General features: G+C 47.4%; 1 protein-coding gene across 1 annotated transcript in view; it reads right to left on the minus strand.

The window, feature by feature from the left end:
* Positions 1 to 18,818, minus strand: part of efcab6 (EF-hand calcium binding domain 6) — a 166,475-nt gene that overhangs the window by 82,018 nt on the left and 65,639 nt on the right. The window contains exon 14 of the mRNA XM_086008803.1: positions 16,372 to 16,532. Coding sequence (XP_085864929.1) covers positions 16,372 to 16,532 — 161 coding nt within the window. The remainder of the gene's footprint in view (positions 1 to 16,371; positions 16,533 to 18,818) is intronic.

Below are 18,818 nucleotides of genomic sequence, written 5' to 3' on the forward strand. Positions count from 1 at the left end.
TTATCTAAGTCCCTTTTGAAAGCTACTATTGAATCTGTATCCACCACCCTCAGGCAGTGCATTCAAAATCCTAACCACTCGTTGCATAAAAATGTTTTTCATCTGGTTCTTTTGTCAATTACCTTAAATCTGTGCCCTCTGGTTATCGACCCTTAAGCCATTGGAAACAGTTTTTCTTCATTTACTCTATCTAAGCATTTCATGATTTTCAACACCTCTATCATAGAAACATAGAAGATAGGAGCAGGAGTAGGCCATTTGGCCCCTCGAGCCTGCTCCGCCATTCAATGCGATCATGGCTGATCATCCAAGTTCAGTACCCGGTCCCTGCTTTCTCCCCATACCCCTTGATCCCTTTAGCCTTAAGAAATATATCCAACTCCTTCTTGAATATATTTAATGTATTGGCCTCCACCGCCTTCTGTGGTAGAGAATTCCACAGGTTCACCACTCTCTGGGTAAAGAAATTCCTCATTTCTGTCCTAAAAGGCTTACCCCTTATCCTTAGACTGTGACCCCTGGTTCTGGACTCCCCTGCCATTGGGAACATCCTCCCTGCATCTAGTCTGTCCAGTCCTGCCAGAATTTTATAAGTTTCAATGAGATCCCCTCTCATTCTTCTAAACTCCAGCGAGTACAAGCACAATCATCCCAATCTCTCCTCATATGTCATTCCTGCCATCCCAGGTATCAGCCTGGTGAATCTTTGCTGAACTCCTTCCATGGCAAGAACATCCTTCCTCAGATAAGGCAACCATAACTGCACACAATACTCAAGATGTGGTCTCACCAAGGCCCTGTACAACTGCAGCAAGACATCCTTGTTCCTGTACTCAAACCCTCTCGCTATGAAGGCCAACATACCATTTGCCTTCTTAACCGCCTGCTGCACCTGCATGCTTACCTTCAGCGACTGGTGCACAAGGACACCCAGGTCTCGATGCACTTCCCCTTCTCCCAATCTATTGCCATTCAGATAATAATCTGCCTTCCTGTTTTTGCCACCAAAGTGGATAACCTCACATTTATCCACGTTATATTGCATCTGCCATGCTTCTGCCCAATCACCCAACCTGTCCAAATCATCCTGTAGCTTCTCAGCATCCTCCTCACAGCACACACGCCCACCCAGCTTTGTGTCATCTGCAAATTTGGAGATATTACATCTAGTTCCCTTGTCTAGATCATTAATATATATTGGAATAGCTGGGGTCCAAGGACCGATCCCTGCGGTACCCCACTAGTCACTGCCTGCCACTCGGATAAAGACCTGTTTATTCCAACTCTTTGCTTTCTATCTGCCAACCAGTTCTCTATCCAAGTCAATACCTTGCCCCCAATCCCATGTGCCTTAACTTTACACGCTAATCTCTTACGTGGGACCTTATCGAAAGCCTTCTGAAAGTCCAAATACACCACATCCACTGGTTCTCCCTTATCTATTTTACTAGTTACATCCTCAAAAAATTCCAGTAGATTAGTCAAGCATGATTTACCTTTGGTAAATCCATGCTGACTTTGGCCGATCCTGTCACTGTTTTCCAAGTGCTCTGCTATTACATCTTTTATAATGGACTCTGGCATTTTCTCCACTACCGATGTCAGGCTTACCGGTCTGTAATTCCCCGTTTTCTCTCTACCACCTTTTTTGAATAGTGGGGTACATTAGCTACCCTCCAATCCATGGGTACTGTTCCAGATTCCATCAAATGTTGGAAGATGATCAGCAATGTATCTACCATTTCTAGGGCCACTTCCTTAAGTACCCTAGGATGTAGATTATCAGGTCCTGGGGATTTATCGGCCTTCAATCCCATCAATTTCCCTAACACCATTTCCCTACAAATACTGATTTCTTTCAGTTCCTCCCTTTCATCAGACCCTATGTTCCCCGACATCTCTGGGAGGTTATTTGTGTCCTCCTTTGTGAAGTCAGAACCAAAATATGTATTTAATTGGTCTGCCATTTCTTTGTTCCCCATTATAAATTCCCCTGATTCTGACTGCAAGGGACCTACGTTTGACTTCACCAATCTTTTTCTCTTCACATATCTATAAAAGCTTTTATCAAATCTCCTTTTAGCCTTCTCTGCTCTAAGGAGAACAACCTCAGCTTCTCCAATTTATCCACGTAGCAGTAATCCCTCATCCCTGGAACCATTCTAATAAATCTCTTCTGTACCCTCTCCAAAGCCTTCACGACCTTTCTAAAGTGTGGTGCCCAGAATTGGACACAATACTCCAGCTGGGGCTGAACTAGTGTTTGATATAGGTGTAGGATAACTTCCTGGCTTTTGCAATCTATGCCTCTATTTATAAAGCCCAGGATCCCATATGCATTATTAATTGTTTTGTTAACCTGTCCTGCCACCTTCAAAGATTTGTGCACAAACTGCCCCTTTAAAATCTGTTCATACACCCCTTTTAAAATTGTACCATTTAGCTTGTATTGTCTCTCCTCATTCTTCCTACCAAAATGTATCACCTCACACTTTTCTGCATTGAATTTCATCCTCCATGTGTCTGCCCATTGCACCAGCCTGTCTATGTCCTCTTGAAGTCTATTACTATCTTCCTCACTGTTTACTACACTTCCCAGATTTGTGTCATCTGCAAATTTCGAAAATGTGCCCTGTACCTCCAAGTCCAATTCATTAATGTATATCAAAAACAGCACTGGTCCTAGTACTGAACCTTGGGGAACACCTCTATATACCTCTATTCACCACAACTCTCTGTTTTCGATCCCTTAGCCATGTTTGTATCCATGCTGCTACAGCCCCTTTTATCCCAAGGGCTTTAATTTTGCTAACAAGCCTAATATGTGGTACTTTATCAAATGCCTTTTGAAAGTCCATATACACAACATCAACTGCACTGCCCTCATCCACCCTCTTCGTTACCTCATCAAAAAACTCAAAGTTACCCAAATACAATTTGCCCTTAACAAATCCGTGCTGGCTCTCCTTTATTAGTCCATGCCCGTCCAAGTGGCTGTTAATTTTCTCCCAGACTATTGAAAGAACGACTTGCATTTATAAAGTGCCTTTCACGATCACCGGATGTCTCAAAGCGCTTTACAGCCAATGAAGTACTTTTGGCGTGTAGTCACTGTTGTAATGTAGGAAACGCAACAGCCAATTTGCGCACAGCAAGCTCCCACAAACAGCAATGTGATAATGACCAGTTAATCTGCTTTTGTTACGTTGATTGAGGGATAAATATTGGCCAACACACCAGGGATAACTACCCTGCTCTTCTTCAAAAAAGTGCCATGGGATCTTTTATGTCCACCTGAGAGAGCAGACAGGACCTCAATTTAATGTCTCATCCGAAAGACAGCCCCTCCGACAGTGCAGCACTCCCTCAGCACTGCGCTGGAGTGTCAGCCTAGATTTTTGTGCTCAAGTCTCTGGAATGGGACTTGAGCCCATAACATACTGACTTAGAGACGAGAGTGCTACCCACTGAGCCACAGCTGACACACATTATTTCTAAAAGCCTTCCCACCACCGATGTTAAACTGACTGGCCTGTAATTGCCAGGTTTATCTTTCTCCTCTTTTTTGAACAAGGGTGTAACATTTGCAATCCTTAAGTCTTCTGGCACTACCCCTGTGCCTAAGGAGGATTGGAACATAAGAACATAAGAAATAGAAGCAGGAGTAGGCCATTTGGCCCTTCGAGCCTGCTCCGCCATTCAATAGGATCATGGCTGATCTTCTACCTCATCTCCACTTTCCTGCACCATCCCCATATCCCTCGATTCCCTTAATATTCAAAAATCTATCGATCTCTATCTTGAACATATTCAACGACTGAGCCTCCACAGCCCTCTGGGGGAGAGAATTCCAAAGATTCACCACCCTCAGAGTAAAGACATTTCTCCTCATCTCAGTCCTAAATGGCCGACCCCTTATTCTGAGACTGTGACCCCTGGTTCTAGACTCCCAGCCAGGGGAAACATCCTCTCTGCATCTACCCTGTCAAGCCCTGTAAGAATTTTGTATGTTTCAATGAGATCACCTCTCATTCTTCTAAACTCTAGAGAATATAGGCCTAGTCTACTCAATCTGTCCTCATAAGACAATCCCCCCCATCCCAGGAACCAGTGGGAAGATTGTGGCCAGCGCCTCTGCAGTTTCTATCCTTACTTCCCTCAGCAACCTAGGATGCATCCCATCCAGACTGGGTGATTAACCACTTTTAAGTACTGCCAGCCTTTCTAGTACCTCCTCTTTATCTATTTTTATCTAATTGTCACTGTGCATTCCTCCCCTTTTCTTTTGTGCCGTGGCTGAGGATAATTTCTGGAAACATTCATTCCCACAGCGTGTTGGTTTGCTCAATGATCCTTGCATTGGAAATGCAAACACACAGCCTGCATTCTGGGGGGTTTTTTGGGAAGGAAAAGGTAGTCTGTGCTGACTTCTGCCCTGACTGAAACTGAGTTTCAGCAGTCTACAGCTTTGCCTCTACGAAGTCACCACCAAGTAGAGAGGTTCAGCAGTCTTGCACCTCTCAAGTTGTAGCCACCTTGTATTAGCATTACAATAGGTGTAACAAACACACAAGACAGCACAAGGGTGATTTTTAAATCTTTATGCTCAATAAAAGCATTTGTCAAATGAAGAGTGCTCATGTGTGGTGGAGTAGTTGGTCTACGAGCAACACCCATGAAGTTTTACCGATCAAGGGCATTCAATTGGTTGGTGTAAGGAATAAGTGAGATGGAAGCAGGGTCTGTTGGTGCATTAGGAAGGGTAGGTTGGTGCATTGGAGAGGGGGGGGAGGGACTCTTCAAGAGAATCTCTCTTCGATAAGTTGATGCCTGAGAGTTCTGGCAGGTGGCAGCCTTCCTCATCTGGAGCCTCTGCCTCCTTGTCCCCTTCTACTTGTTCCTGCTCCAGATCTTCCTCCCCAAGACTTCCCCCTTTCAGAGTAAAGTTGTGCAGCATACAGCAGACAACCATGAATGATGACACATACTCTGGCCTGTATTGCAGGACGCCTCCAGAGCTGTCAAAGCAACAGAACCTTTGTTTTAAGAGCCCTATGGTTTGCTTTACAAGGACCCTTGTTCTGGAGTGGCTCTCATAGCAATGATCGGCGTCTGTGCCTGGGTTCCTGACAGGAGTCATGAGCCAGATGTTGATGGGATGCCCCTTGTCCCCAAGCAACCAGCCTCTGACCTGATGGTGGGTGAAACAGAGGAAGTAATGTAGATTGAAGTTTGAAAGCTTCATGACTACTGCCAGTAAACCAGGCACAGATCTGCATTATTCTCTAACTATGGTGACAGATGAGTTGGACATTCAATGAATGGAAGCCCTTTGTGTAGTAGAAAAGTCCTTGTTCATGACGGGGAGCATGCAGAGCTACGTGGGTGCAGTATATTACTCCTTGTACCTGTGGAAACCTTAGCTATTCTGGACAATCCCAAAGCTCTTTCTTGTTGCTTGACAACCTCCACAGGGAAGGTGATGAATTGTTGGCGTCTCGCAAATAGAGCATGTCACCTGCTTTACTGAGGAGTGCACAGCAAACTGACTAATGTTGCTGCTGGAGTCTGTTACCTTCAATGCCACAGCAAGTGCTGTGCATGCCTGGTCCTGGGCTCTAATTCCTGCTGCAGCATGACAGAGCTCAGTAACTGCCTCCCTTCTGAAGCGGAGCCACCTTACACACATCAACTCTGAGGATATGATATGAGAGTCTGTTTCTAAAGACCCGCGTATTTTAATGCCTCCTGAGCACTCCCCTCCTTTGCCCTTTCCTGGTAGCCTCTCCACCTCGGTGCTGCTTTTCTTTCTGCTGCTGTTTTCTCTTCTCATCTGGCAGCCTCAAAGGTAACCAAGCAGCATACCTATGTTGCAGAATAGTGCTGAAACCAATGGTGAAAAAACCTCACAGAACTACTCTCCAAAACTAGCATCCAGGCATAAAACAGCCAAGAATCCCAAACAAACTGACCCTAAAGCACCCCAGCAGCCTATAAAGCCTAATCAGAGACTGATCTTAATGGAGCCAATAGTCCTTTTAAATATCGCTGATGCAGCTTCTTCCCAACTCTGAGCGCCTTGTTTTGTTGGAAATAACAAATCTGGCACTCCCAGACACCAATTTCCCAAAAGGGTCCTGATTCAAGTGCAAGACCATTATGAACATAGTTAATTGAAGCCAGCGTTTATTTGTAGAAGCCACCAGGAACGCCTAAGGAGCACTGAAATGGCTTTAATCAAAGTCACAATTGCCAGTCATCTGTGACTGTGGTGCACTATCTCTCCTCCTCCTTCTCAACCTCTCTGCAGCCTTTGACATGATTGACTGCATGATCCACCGCCAATACCTCTCCTTTGTTCTCCAGCTTAGTGGGACTTGCTTGGTTCCACTCTTACCTATCGAATCATAGCCAGAGCATCTCCAACAAAGGCTTTTCTTCCCACCCCTGCACAGTTCCTTCTGGCATCTTCCCAAGTAACCATCCTTGGCCCCCCTCCTCTTCCATATCCACATGCTACCCCTTGGCGACATCTTTCAAAGACTAGGGACTAGAAATTCGGTAGCGCCCCAAACTTTTGAAACCTTGAAAGGTTAGTACCAGACGCTAATGATTCTCAGCTTCCAGTAAATTGGTTGTATTTGCTCCAGGAAAGAACTGGAGTGCTAAATCAAGCACTAATGACCTCAGTAGGGCGCTACAGGGGTGCTACCAGCAGATCAATAATGAATTTCAGGTGCAATGCAATCGGCAATGATAATTCACAACCAAAATAATATTCTCCTTCCAGCTCTTAAAGGGGAGGTTGCATCATTGTGCAGATACTCATTATCAGCATTGCTGGCTGTGAAGGCGACCTGCAACCAACTCAATCCCCTGATCGTAATAGTTGATCCCACTCCCAGGGAGAGAACTCGTCATTTCACGGACGAGGCATTGGTCACGGGAGTGGAGTGAAGGAGGCCATTGACCCACATCTTAGAACATAAGAAATAGGAGCAGGAGTAGGCCATTCGGCCCTTCGAGCCTGCTCTGCCATTCAATGAGATCATGGTTGATCTTCTGCCTCAACTCCATTCACCGGCCTTATCATCATATCCCTTGATGCCCTTACTAGTCAGAAATCTATCGACTTCTGTTTTGAATATACCCAATGATGGAGCCTCCACAGCCCTCTGGGGTAGAGAATTCCAAAGATTCACCACCCTCTGTGTGAAGAAATTTCTTCCCATCTCAGTCCTGAATGGCCTACCCTTTATCCTGAGGCTGTGGCCCCTGGTTCTAGATTCCCCAGCCAAGGGAATCATTCTCCCAGCATCTACCCTATCAAGCCCTGTAATAATTTTGTATGCTTCATTGAGATCCCCTCTCATTCTTCTGAATTCAAGTGAATACAAGCCTAGTTTACTCAATCTCTTCTCATACAACAGTCCCGCCATCCCAGGAATCAATCTCGTGAACCTTCGTTGCACTCCCTCCATGGCAAGTATATCCTTTTTTTAGGTAAGGAGACCAAAATTGTACATAGTACTCCAAGTGTGATCTCACCAAGGCCCTATATAATTGGAGTAAGACTTCTTTACTCCTGTACTCAAATCCTCTTGTAATGAAGGCCAGCATACCATTTGCCTTCCTAATGGCTTGCTGCACCTGCACATTCACTTTCAGTGACTCATGTACAAGGACACCCAGGTCCCTTTGAGCATCTGCATTCCCCAATCTTTCACCATTTAGGAAATACTCTGCCTTTCTGTTTTTTTCTACCAAAGTGGATAATTTCATATTTATCCACATTATAATCCATCTGCGATGTTCTCGCCCACTCACTGAGCCTGTCGAGATCCCCTTGAAGCCTCTTCACATCCTCTTCACAACTGACACTGCCACCTAGCTTTGTGTCATCAGCAAATTTGGAAATGTTACATTTAGTCCCCTCATCCAAATCATTGATATAGATTGTGAATAGCTGGGGCCCAAGCACCGATCCTTACGGTACCCCACTAGTCACAGCCTGCCATCCTGAAAAAGACCCGTTTATCCCTACTCTTTGTTCTCAATCCATGCTAGTATATTACCCCCAATTCCATGAGCCCTAATTTTGTTCACCAACCTCTTGTGTGGGACCTTATCGAAGGCCTTCTGAAAATTCAAATACACCACATCGATTGGCTCCCCTTTGTCTACTCCACTACTTACATCCTCAAAGAACTCCAATAGGTTTGTTAAGCAGGATTTCCCTTTCATAAATCCATGTTGACTCTGCCCAATCTTACTATTAGTTTCTAAGTGCCCAGTTATTGCATCCTTTATAATAGATTCCAGCATTTTCCCAACTACTGATGTGAGGCTAACAGGTCTGTAGTTCCCCGTTTTCTCTCTCCCTCCTTTCTTAAATAGCAGGGTTACATTTGCAGGGCAATGTGGAGGGAAGTGGCCCAGGAGGTCTCAGCCAGTAGTGTGGTCGTACGCAGTCTGACACAGTACCGTAAGAAATTCAACAACCTCACTCGGGTGATCAAGGTGAGTACATGCTTCAACAGGTCCTACATACCAGCATCTGAACCTCAGTCTGTACACACTGCACAAACAACCACACCCTCACCACTCGCTCACCAAACATCTGCACCTACTCAGACTCACATCTACATTTCATGCCTTGCCTACAATTACAAGCTATTCAACTATGGCAAGCATATCTCCCAAACACAAAGCTGGACTCTGACTCACACACATTCGTTTCTCTTGCAGGCCAAGATGGCCCACAATAGGAGGGAGCAGCAGAGAACAGGTAGGGTTGATGCGCAGCTCCAGCAGCTTACAGATCTTGAGGAGTGCCGAGAGTCATTGGGCAGCAGGTGGTGGGCGCCGTGGCCATCGGCGACATCGACCCCCTTGGGGGTAACAATGGTATGTTCATCCCCTCTCCTTCTCACACCACAATCCTTTCTCACTTTCCAGCTCCTGATAATGTCTGCATTCCTTGCTCCATTCCTGCCCCCCTGCCCTCACCTTAATGCAAGTCTTATGCCTTTATGCTTTCAGATAATCAGCAACCAGATGACCAGCCTGTCGCTGAGCCTCCTAGTGAGAGTGAAGCGGGAGAAGAGGAGGAGGAAGAAAGCACCGCGTCACTGCATCTCTCACCCGCAGGCACCACATCAGATACTGGCACTACGCAATCTTTACAGGCAACTTTAGTAGAGGGGCCTGCACTGGGTGATGCACCAGGGACGAGCGGGCTGCAGCAAGGCCAAGGGGAAAGGGTAACTCGGGAGCCAGCTCCACGGAGGGCAAGTTCTGCTGCACAGGATTCAGATGAGGACCTCGATGGGGAGGCGTTCACAAGAAGGGTCGTGGGCATGCACTCCGAGATGATAGGTGCAATGGCAAGGGTGCCCGAGAGCCTCTCGCCAATGGTAAGGAGCGAGGAGGAGTCTGCCTCCAACATTGCAGAGCTTTGCGCACACCATGGAGCCCATCATTTCCACTCAGCAGAGGATGGTGGGACTCCCAGAGAGGCCATGCGGACCCAGATCTCATGACGGGTGTCATGGGCGATGTTGCAGCTTCCATTGCAGCATAGGCAGAAGCCACGCAATGTCTTAGTGCTGTCCTGCAGTCAATGATTGGTGGCATCGAATCGCAGACTGCTCTCATGCAGTCTCAGCTGGATGCTACGTAAACTCTGACTGATGCCATCATCGCTGGGTCCACCACAGTTCACTGGGGATCTCACGGTGATGCAGCAGGCCACCAATCTGTGCTCCAGCAGATTGGTAGGGATGCTGAGGTGCTGCCCCAGGGGAGTAGCAATGGGTCAGTGGAGCAGGAACCTGCTGTCCCCTCTCAGGATGACAGCATTCCTGATGCCAGCACTGCCACTCTGCCATTGCACTTGTCACTGCCCGTCATCCAGCCAGCTCAGACTGCTGCCGCCCATCCTGAGGTGGTGTAATGGACAGCAGGGACTTCCAGGCCCAGAGCTGGTCAAGGGCATCCTGCAAGGCCATCTGTAGTCTCTGGCACCAACACTCAGCAGCCTTCCACCAGCCCTGCTGCAGCCACTGGGGAGACACTACGTAGGGGCATTAGATTAGGAAAAGTAGTGGTAATGTAGGGGACAGCATCAAACAGGAAATTAGAGATGCATGTAACAAGGGTAATACATGGGTGACTTTGATCTATATATAGACTGGCCAAACCAAATTAGCAATAATACTGTGGAGGGTAAATTCCTGGAGTGTGTACGAGATGGTTTTTTAGACCTGTACGTTGAGGAGCCAACTAGGGAACAGGCTATCCTAGATTGAGTATTGTGTAATGAGAAGGGGTTAATTAATAATCTTGTTGTGCAGGGTCCTTTAGGGAAGAGTGACCATAACATGATAGAATTCTTCATTAAGATGGAAAGTGAAGAAGTCCAATCCAAAACTAGGGTCCCAAATCTAAACAAAGGAAACTACGAAGGTATGAGGAGTGAGTTGGCTATGATAGATTGGGGAGTTTCATTAAAAGGCATGACGGTGGATAGGCAATGGCTAACATTTAAGGAATGAATGCATGAATTGCAACAGTTATATATTCCTTTCTGGCGCAAAAACACAAAAGGAAAAGCAGCCCAACCATGGCTAACAAAAGCCTAATATCAGTAGTAGGGAAAATGCTAGAGTCTATTATAAAGGATGTGATAACAGGACACTTAGAAAATATCAACGAGATTAGACAAAGTCAACATGGATTTATGAAAGGGAAATCGTGTTTGAGAAACCTACTGGAGTTTTTTGAGGATGTAACTGGTAGAATAGATAAGGGAGAACCAGTGGATGTGGTGTATTTGGATTTTCAGAAGGCCTTTGATTAAGTCCCACATAAGAGGTTAGTGTGCAAAATTAAAGCACATGGGATTGGGGGTAATATACTGGCATAGATTGAAAATTGGATAACAGACAGGAAACAGAGAGTAGGAATAAATGGGTCTTTTTTTGGGGTGGCAGGCGGTGACTAGTGGGGTACCGCAGGGATCAGTGCTTGGGCCCCAGCTATTCACAATATATATCAATGATTTGGATGAGGGAACAAAATGTAATATTTCCAAGTTTGCTGACGACACAAAACTAGGTGTGATTGTGAGTTGTGAGGAGGATGCAAGTAGGCTTCAAGGCGATTTAGACATAAGGCATTAAGAACATAAGAAATAGGAGCAGGATTAGGCCACTTGGCCCCTCAAGCCTGCTCCGCCATTCAATACGATCATGGCTGATCTTGGGCTCAAAGCCACTTCCCCGCCCGCTCCCGATAACCCTTCACTCCCTTATCTTGCAAAAATCTGTCTATCTCCACCTTAAATGTATTTAATGACCCAGCCTCCACAGCTCTCTGGGGCAGAGAATTCCACAGATTTACGACCCTCTGAGAGAAGTAATTCCTCCTCATCTCAGTTCTAAAAGAGCGACCCTTTATTCTAAAACTGCGCCCATGAGGGGAAACATCCTCTCTGCATCTACCTTGTCGAGCCCCCTCAGTATCTTATATGTTTCAATAAGATCACCTCTCATTCTTCTAAATTCTAATGAGTATCGGCCCAGCCTGCTCAACCATTCCTCATAAGTCAACCCCCTCATCTCTGCAATTAACCTAGTGAATCGTCTTTGAACTGCCTCCAATGTAAGTATATCCTTCCGTAAATAAGGAGACCAAAACTGTACGCAGTACTCAAGGTGTGGTCTCACCAATACCCTGTACAGTTGTAGCAGGACTTCCCTGCTTTTATACTCCTACCCCCTTGAAATAAAGGCCAACATTCCATTTGCCTTTTTGATTACTTGCTTTACCTGCATGCTAACTTTGTGTTTCATGCACAAGGTCCCCCAGGTCCCTCTGAACTGTAGCATTTTGTAATCTCTCTCCATTTAAATAATAATTTGCTTTTTTATTTTTCCTGCCAAAGTGTATAACCTCGCACTTTCCCACATTATACTCCATCTGCCAAATGTTTGCCCACTCACTTAGCCTGTCTATATCCCTTTGCAGATTCTCTGAGTCCTCTGCACAACTTGTTTTCCCACCCATCTTTGTATCATCTGCAAACTTGGCTACATTAATAACTTGGATGAAGGGACCGAGTGTAATGTAGATTATAAATAGTTGAGGCCCCAGCACCGATCCTTGTGTCACCCCACTAGTTACCGTTTGCCAACCAGAAAATGACCCATTTATCCCGACTCTCTGCTTTCTGTTAGTTAGCCAATTCTCTATCCATGCTAATATATTACCCCCAATTCTGTGAGCTCTTATCTTATGCAGTAACCTTTTATGTGGCACCTTATCGAATGCCTTCTGGAAATCCAAATACACCACATCTACTGGTTCACCTTTGTCTACCCTGCTCGTTACATCCTCAAAGAATTCCAGCAAATTTGTTAAACATGATTTCCCTTTCATAAAACCATGCTGACTCTGCCTGACTGTATTATGATTTTCCAAATGCCCTGCTACTGCTTCCTTAATGAAGGACTCCAGCATTTTCCCAATGACAGATGTTAGGCTAACTGGTCTAGAGTTTCCTGCTTTCTGTCTCCCTCCTTTCTTAAATAGGGGTGTTGCGGTTTTCCAATCCGCTCGGACCTCTCCAGAGTCCAGGGAATTTTGGTATATTGCAACCAATGCATCCACTATCGTCCAAATTGTCAGATATCCTGGAATATTCCATTCCCAGCCCTGATCACCTTGCAACCATGTCTCTGTAATGGCGATCAGATCATACCCATTTGTATCTATTTGTGCCGTCAACTCATTTATCTTGTTACGAATGCTGCGTGCATTCAGATATAGAGCTTTTAACTTTGTCTTTTTACCATTTCTCCTTGTTTTGGCTCCATTTTCTGTTGCACTCTTATTTTTAAACATTCTGTCCCTTCCTGTCACACTCTGGTTATTATTTCCCCCATCTCTATCCTGCTCTATTGTTTTCTCATTTCTTATTGACTTTTTAAATTCCCGCTCACCTGGATCTTCCCCCCCACTATTTAGTTTAAAGTTGAGTGAGTGGGCAAATACATGGCAGATGCAGTAGAACATGGATAAATGTGAAGTTATCCACTTGAGTGGCTGCCTCCTCTGTTGCTGCTGTTCGTGCTCCTGTTCCTCCTCCTCCTCCTCCTCCTGAGGTGGTGCAGCTATGCCTGGTGGCAATAGCTGCGCCCTCATGATGGCCAAGTTGTGCAACATGCAGCAGACGATGACGAAAAAGGACACCCACAATTACTGGAGGACTCCTCCCGAGCAGTCAAGGCAGCAGAACTGTTGCTTGAGCACTCTGATAGTCTGCTCAATGACGTTCCTGGTCGCAGCATGGCTATCATTATATGAGTTGGGGTTGCGGAGGGGGCTCATGAGCCAGGTAGAGAGTGGAAAGCCCTTGTCTCCCAGCAGCCAGATACGAGCTTGATGTGGTGGCTGGAACAGAGCTGGCACACCAGTCTGGTGCAGGAGGAAGACAGCGTGGCTGCTGCCAGGATAGCGGGCACTGACTGTCAGGATTCGCTGTGTGTGGTCGCACACCAACTGTGCATTAAGTGAGTGGTAGCCTTTGTGGTTACAGAATACCTCGGGATTGTTATGCGTTGCCCGCAAAGCCACGTGGGTGCAGTCAATGGCGCCTTGCACCATGGGGAAGCCCGCTATCCTGTCAAAGCCACATGCACGCTCATGCTGCTTCTCTCTGGTCATGGGGAAGGAAATGTATTCCTTTCTCCTTCTGTAGCGAGTATCTGTGACCTCGCGGATGCAGCGAAGGACGACGAACTACGATATGTTAGATATGTCTCCTATTGCACACTGGAATGATCCGCTGGCATAGAAATTGAGGACGACGGGAACCTTGGCTGCCACTGAAAGAGCCGTGCTCATCCTGGTCTGAGGTTCGAGGTCTGGTTGCAGAAGGTGGCAGAGCTCTGTGACCACATCCTTGGTGAAGCGGAGCCTTCCAAGACACTGTTCCTTAGTGAAATTGACGAAGGAGAACTGCTGCCGGAATACCCTGGGAGGGAAAGTCCTCCTGTTGAGAGCCCTGTTGGCCCTCCTCCCTCCGGACACATTTTGCAATCTTTCTCACTGCCTCTGACATTGATGCTGGAAGGCGAGGTCCCGTGCCAGTACAGCCTCATTGAAGTATGGAAATGTTGCACTTTGAAATCTCATCTAAATGAAAGTGAATAATTTTTCTGAGGCAGAAGACTCCTTAAAGTGAAAAACACTGAAATGGCTCAAGACGCCTGTTTGCCTATGTGAAACTGACAAGGCAGCATTCTTTGCCGAGTAAAAATAAACCGGATGTTGACGCCTTTAAATAGTGCTCCTCCAGCGGCCATCCAACTGCATACCACCTCCTCTACCTGCCATTGCTAACGGTAGGCACTCAGGCAGGGGGCGAGAGGGAAGTTCTGATCCGGGACGCTAACGGGGCGCTGCACGCCGGATGATGTCATGATCACAGGGCACTAGGGACCAAGGCGCTAAATCTTACAGCCACCGTAAAAGCGGCAGGAAATTTCGCGGGTGTCGCTCAATTCGCCGCGCCTGGTCGCAAACCCATTTACACCCCTTTATCGCACCCCGGAGGAGCTAACAGGAAGCATAAAGGAGGCCAATTTCTCCCCCTAGGAATCAGATTCCACATGTCCGACAACACTAAGCTCTTTCCCTCCATAACCTCTCTTGGCCCCTCCACTGCCTCTGTGTCGTGGACCTTGGCTGATATTGCTGGCACAGGCTCGACGGGCCGAATGGCCTCCTTCTGCGCTGTAACCATTCTATGATTCTATGGGCTAGAAATTGGACACCTAAGCGCCTCCCGTTAGTGCCTCCAGGGGGCACTAACGGGGCACAAACGTCTTTGCCCATGCGTGGCACCACTAACGACTCCCGCTAAATTCACGTCATCACCGTGTGCAGTGCCCCATTTTCGCCTCGCCTGCAAAATTGGCCTGTGCCCCCTGAATCTGCGCCGGGCGATAACAGCGACCGATTCAGGGGGCGGGAACAGAGCGGCAGGAGCCTCGCAGGGTGCTAAGTAAAGGGGAGGTGGTGGGTGGGGAATAAAAAATCATCCGACTTACTTGTCGCAGCCCGTTGTGTCTTTGAACGCAAGTCCGTGCCGCAATCTGGCAGCCCGGCACTCCTCTTGTGTGCGGAGCTACTGGTACGTCACCCCACTCCCCGGTGGTCCAGGTAGGGTCCCACAGAGTTGTGGGCTTGGGCCTTTCCCTTTAATGAGGGGGAAGAGCCCTTCCATGCGGCAGCACTATATGGCCATGCGTAGCGCTGCAGAATGCACCGCCCCAATATTCGGGGTTAGCACTCTAAGAAGGAAGCGGAGCGCTTGAATTAGCGCTCGACCTCTCTCTTGTGGCACTAAAACAGAATTTTGTGGTCACCAGCGCTAGTTAGCGTTGGGCACTAAAGTTAACGCCCAGGCGATGTTAGCGCCCCAAAATGGGCAATACCGAATTTTTCCCCCTTAAGGGGGAGAAATTCGGTGGCGCCCCCTCTGGGGCGCTAACTTCACCAGGGTGCTACTTTTAGCGCCCTGAAAAAGTTAGCGCCTCTGCGCCGTAAATTCAGTGGTAGCACCCTAAACATGAGGCGGGGTGCTACTAGAAGTGCTCCATCTCCTTCCTGGGGCGCTACGACTGAATATTGCGGTGCTACATGCAACAGCGCCACGTACATCAGCATGTAGCGCCGCGGTCTTGCAGGCCTCCCTCCCCTGATTAAAGGGGAGGGGCCTAGCGCTGCGTGCACTGGGGCCCTGCTGGACCACCGGGGAGTTGGGTGCTGGGAAAGCAGCCCGGCACTCAAGAGGAGTGCCGGGCTGAGCAATTGCAGCCGACACCCCGAATAAAAAAGGGGAAGGGGGCAGGTGCTGGCAGTCGGCCAAGACAAAATGGCCACCTGGCACCTGCCCTATAAGTAGCACCGCCACAGCTGCCCTGTCGGACATATCAGCCAGCGATTGGTCAGGGGGTCCAACCGGGGCGTTGCGCACGGCAATGACGTCATTGCAGCACCGCGGGGCGCTACCGGCTACTGCTGCTGCTAACCTCCCGCTGAATTTTGCGGGAGGCGTTAGCGGCGTTGCACCCGGGCACTAGGGGCTTTGCGGGGGCGCCAACGGGAGGCCAAAGCAACCTAATTTCTCCCCCTAAGAATTTTCTGTTCTGCACAGGTCAGTGCCACAACTAAGGATAGATTTAGCCTGTAATCCACTGGGGATCTGCTGAGAACACATCTCAAACTTTTACTGGTTACAAAAATCAGTAATACACTTGCCAAAAAGGCCTGTCTTTGTTAATTAGTACTACAGTCACTTACTGTTCAAAGTGCTGATCAGAAATGGTGAGACAGTAGGTTTCCAGGATCTTTCGCAATTCAGCAAGGCAAATTGTGCCAGTTCTTTCAGGATCACTCTTCAAAAAAGCCTTTTGCATTTCTTTCCAATTCAATTTAATTTTGTCCCGCAGAATATCTTCCACCTAGTTGGAAAGTTGAGCAGGAAAAATTGATGTAAATGTAGGAAGACAGAGATTGGGTAGTATTGTTAGACAGAAAATATAGCATCATGTACCATCAGCTGCATAACTCCTGAACTCCATATATGCAATGTTAAACATGGGCACAAATGGATTATTTTATTTAAGTCTTCACTGCCTGTTGTGTATGTGCCTTTAAGAGAAGAACTGATTCTATACTGCAGTACTGGCAGTGACCACCCCTATATATAAAGCCATAGCAGGCTTCTGTATTTCAGTCTTGAATTACTCTCTGTTCAGTAAATACCTGTTTTATTGTTCTCCTGCAGTCTGAGTATTATTGATCCTCGGACACTACACTGGCGACGGGCAGGTTTGAACTCACCTGCAGTACTGCATCACCTCACGGGGATCTTTTCCCTGAAGAGAAGCTTCTTGGAGGTCAAAGTCAGAACGGCGGGCGTCGACCGCGGGCAACTGTCCAGGGATCCATCGGAGGGTTGCAGGGGAGGCTGTGGAGAGCTGGGCCTGGCTCCCCAGTCGAGGTGTTTCAGCAAGTCGTGCTGGTAGCAGGTAGTGCGCTGACCCTTCCGGACTGCGGCGGGCTCGGGCTCAATCGAGCGGCTCTGCAAAGGGGCCGTGCAGCGTCGTCGGGAGGAAGAGAGAGAGGGTGGAGCGCACAGGGCGCGGTCGGTGCTAAAGAACAGGGCAGCGTGGAGAGGATAGAACGCGGGGAAGGAAAAGTGAGACGCGCCGAAGCCGCGGGTCGCCGCCATTACCCTGTAGAACGCTAGGAGCAGCGTGGCAGCAAGGGGAAGAAGGAAAAGCGCGGGAGGCGCCATTTTATTCCATTGGGGAAGAAGGAAAAGCGCGAGAGGCGCCATTTTATTACATTGGGGAAGAAGAAAAAGCACGGGAGGCGCCATTTTAAATCACCCAAGATGCCGAAGAGTGGCAGTATCACTGCTTTCGACAACGAGATAGAAGACTGGACCACGTATATGGAAAGAATTGAAGTGTACTGCAATGCCAATGAGGTGGCCAATGGAAAGAAGGCGTCGGTATTATTAAATTTGATGGGCGCGAGAACGTACGGCCTATTGCGGAATTTAATTACCCCAGCTAAACCAATGGAGAAAAGTTTTGAAGAGATTGTTAATATCTTACAGGAACACCTAAACCCTACACCGCTGCTGATAGCAGAAAGATTCAAGTTCCATAAAAGAAACCAGCACAAATATGAGAACAATGCTGACTATCTTATGGAACTACGCAAGTTATCGAAGCACTGCCAGTTCGGAGCAGGACTGGCAGACACCTTATGGGATAAGTTTGTCTGCGGGCTCCAGAGTGAAGGAACCCAGAAACGACTACTTTCGGAAAAGGACCTGACGCTAGAACAGGCTTTCAGCGTGGCAGTATCCTACGAAGCAGCAGCACGGGGAGCTGCGGAAATACAACAGAAACCACAAGAATACAGCGCTAACGAAATGGCGTATGGAGCAGAAAAGTGATATCGCTGCGGCAGAACAACCCACGATCAGAAGGACTGCTGGTTTAAGGACAAAGTATGCAAGCAATGCGGGAAAATGGGACATATAGCAAGAGTCTGCAGGTCGGGAAAGAAAACCAACACTACAAGAACTACTAAGGAAAAGTACAAGAAAGTAAAAAAAATGACAGACAGTAGTTCGGAAGATCAGGAGAGTGATAATGACTCTGGGAGCAGGAGACTAAGTTGTCTAAAGCTACACAATGTGATCGCTAAGGAGGATCACCGAACCATTTGGGTCACCCTCATGATAGCAGGGTCCCAAGTAAAGATGGAATTGAATACAGGATCAGCCCTAACTGTCATGAATCGACGAGACTATGAGTGGCTACTCCCACACATACCCTTGAAGGACACGTCCATTGTATTGAAGACATACACGGGGCAAAAAGTCTACCCCAGAGGAAAAATAAGGGTGCCAGTTGAATACAACGGCAAGGAAACACAGAAACTGTATCTATATATACTACCAGATGGAGGACCACCATTATTGGGACGTGAATGGATCCGAAAAATACAATTGGATTGGCATTCCATTCAGGCGCTAACTGTGACTGATAAAAAGTGTAAGCGTGCCTTTCAGAAATGTAAATGCCTAATCACTTCAAAAGAAGTATTGGCCCACTACAATCCAACACTACCGATTCGGTTAGCATGTGATGCGTCTCCCTACGGCATCGGAGCGGTGCTGTCACACAAATTCCCTGACGGTTCAGAGAGGCCAATAGCCTTTGCGT

Source organism: Somniosus microcephalus, chromosome 16 (genome assembly GCF_052327205.1).
Source record: "Somniosus microcephalus isolate GS21.2 chromosome 16, FLI_Smic_1.0, whole genome shotgun sequence".
NCBI lineage: Eukaryota > Metazoa > Chordata > Chondrichthyes > Squaliformes > Somniosidae > Somniosus > Somniosus microcephalus.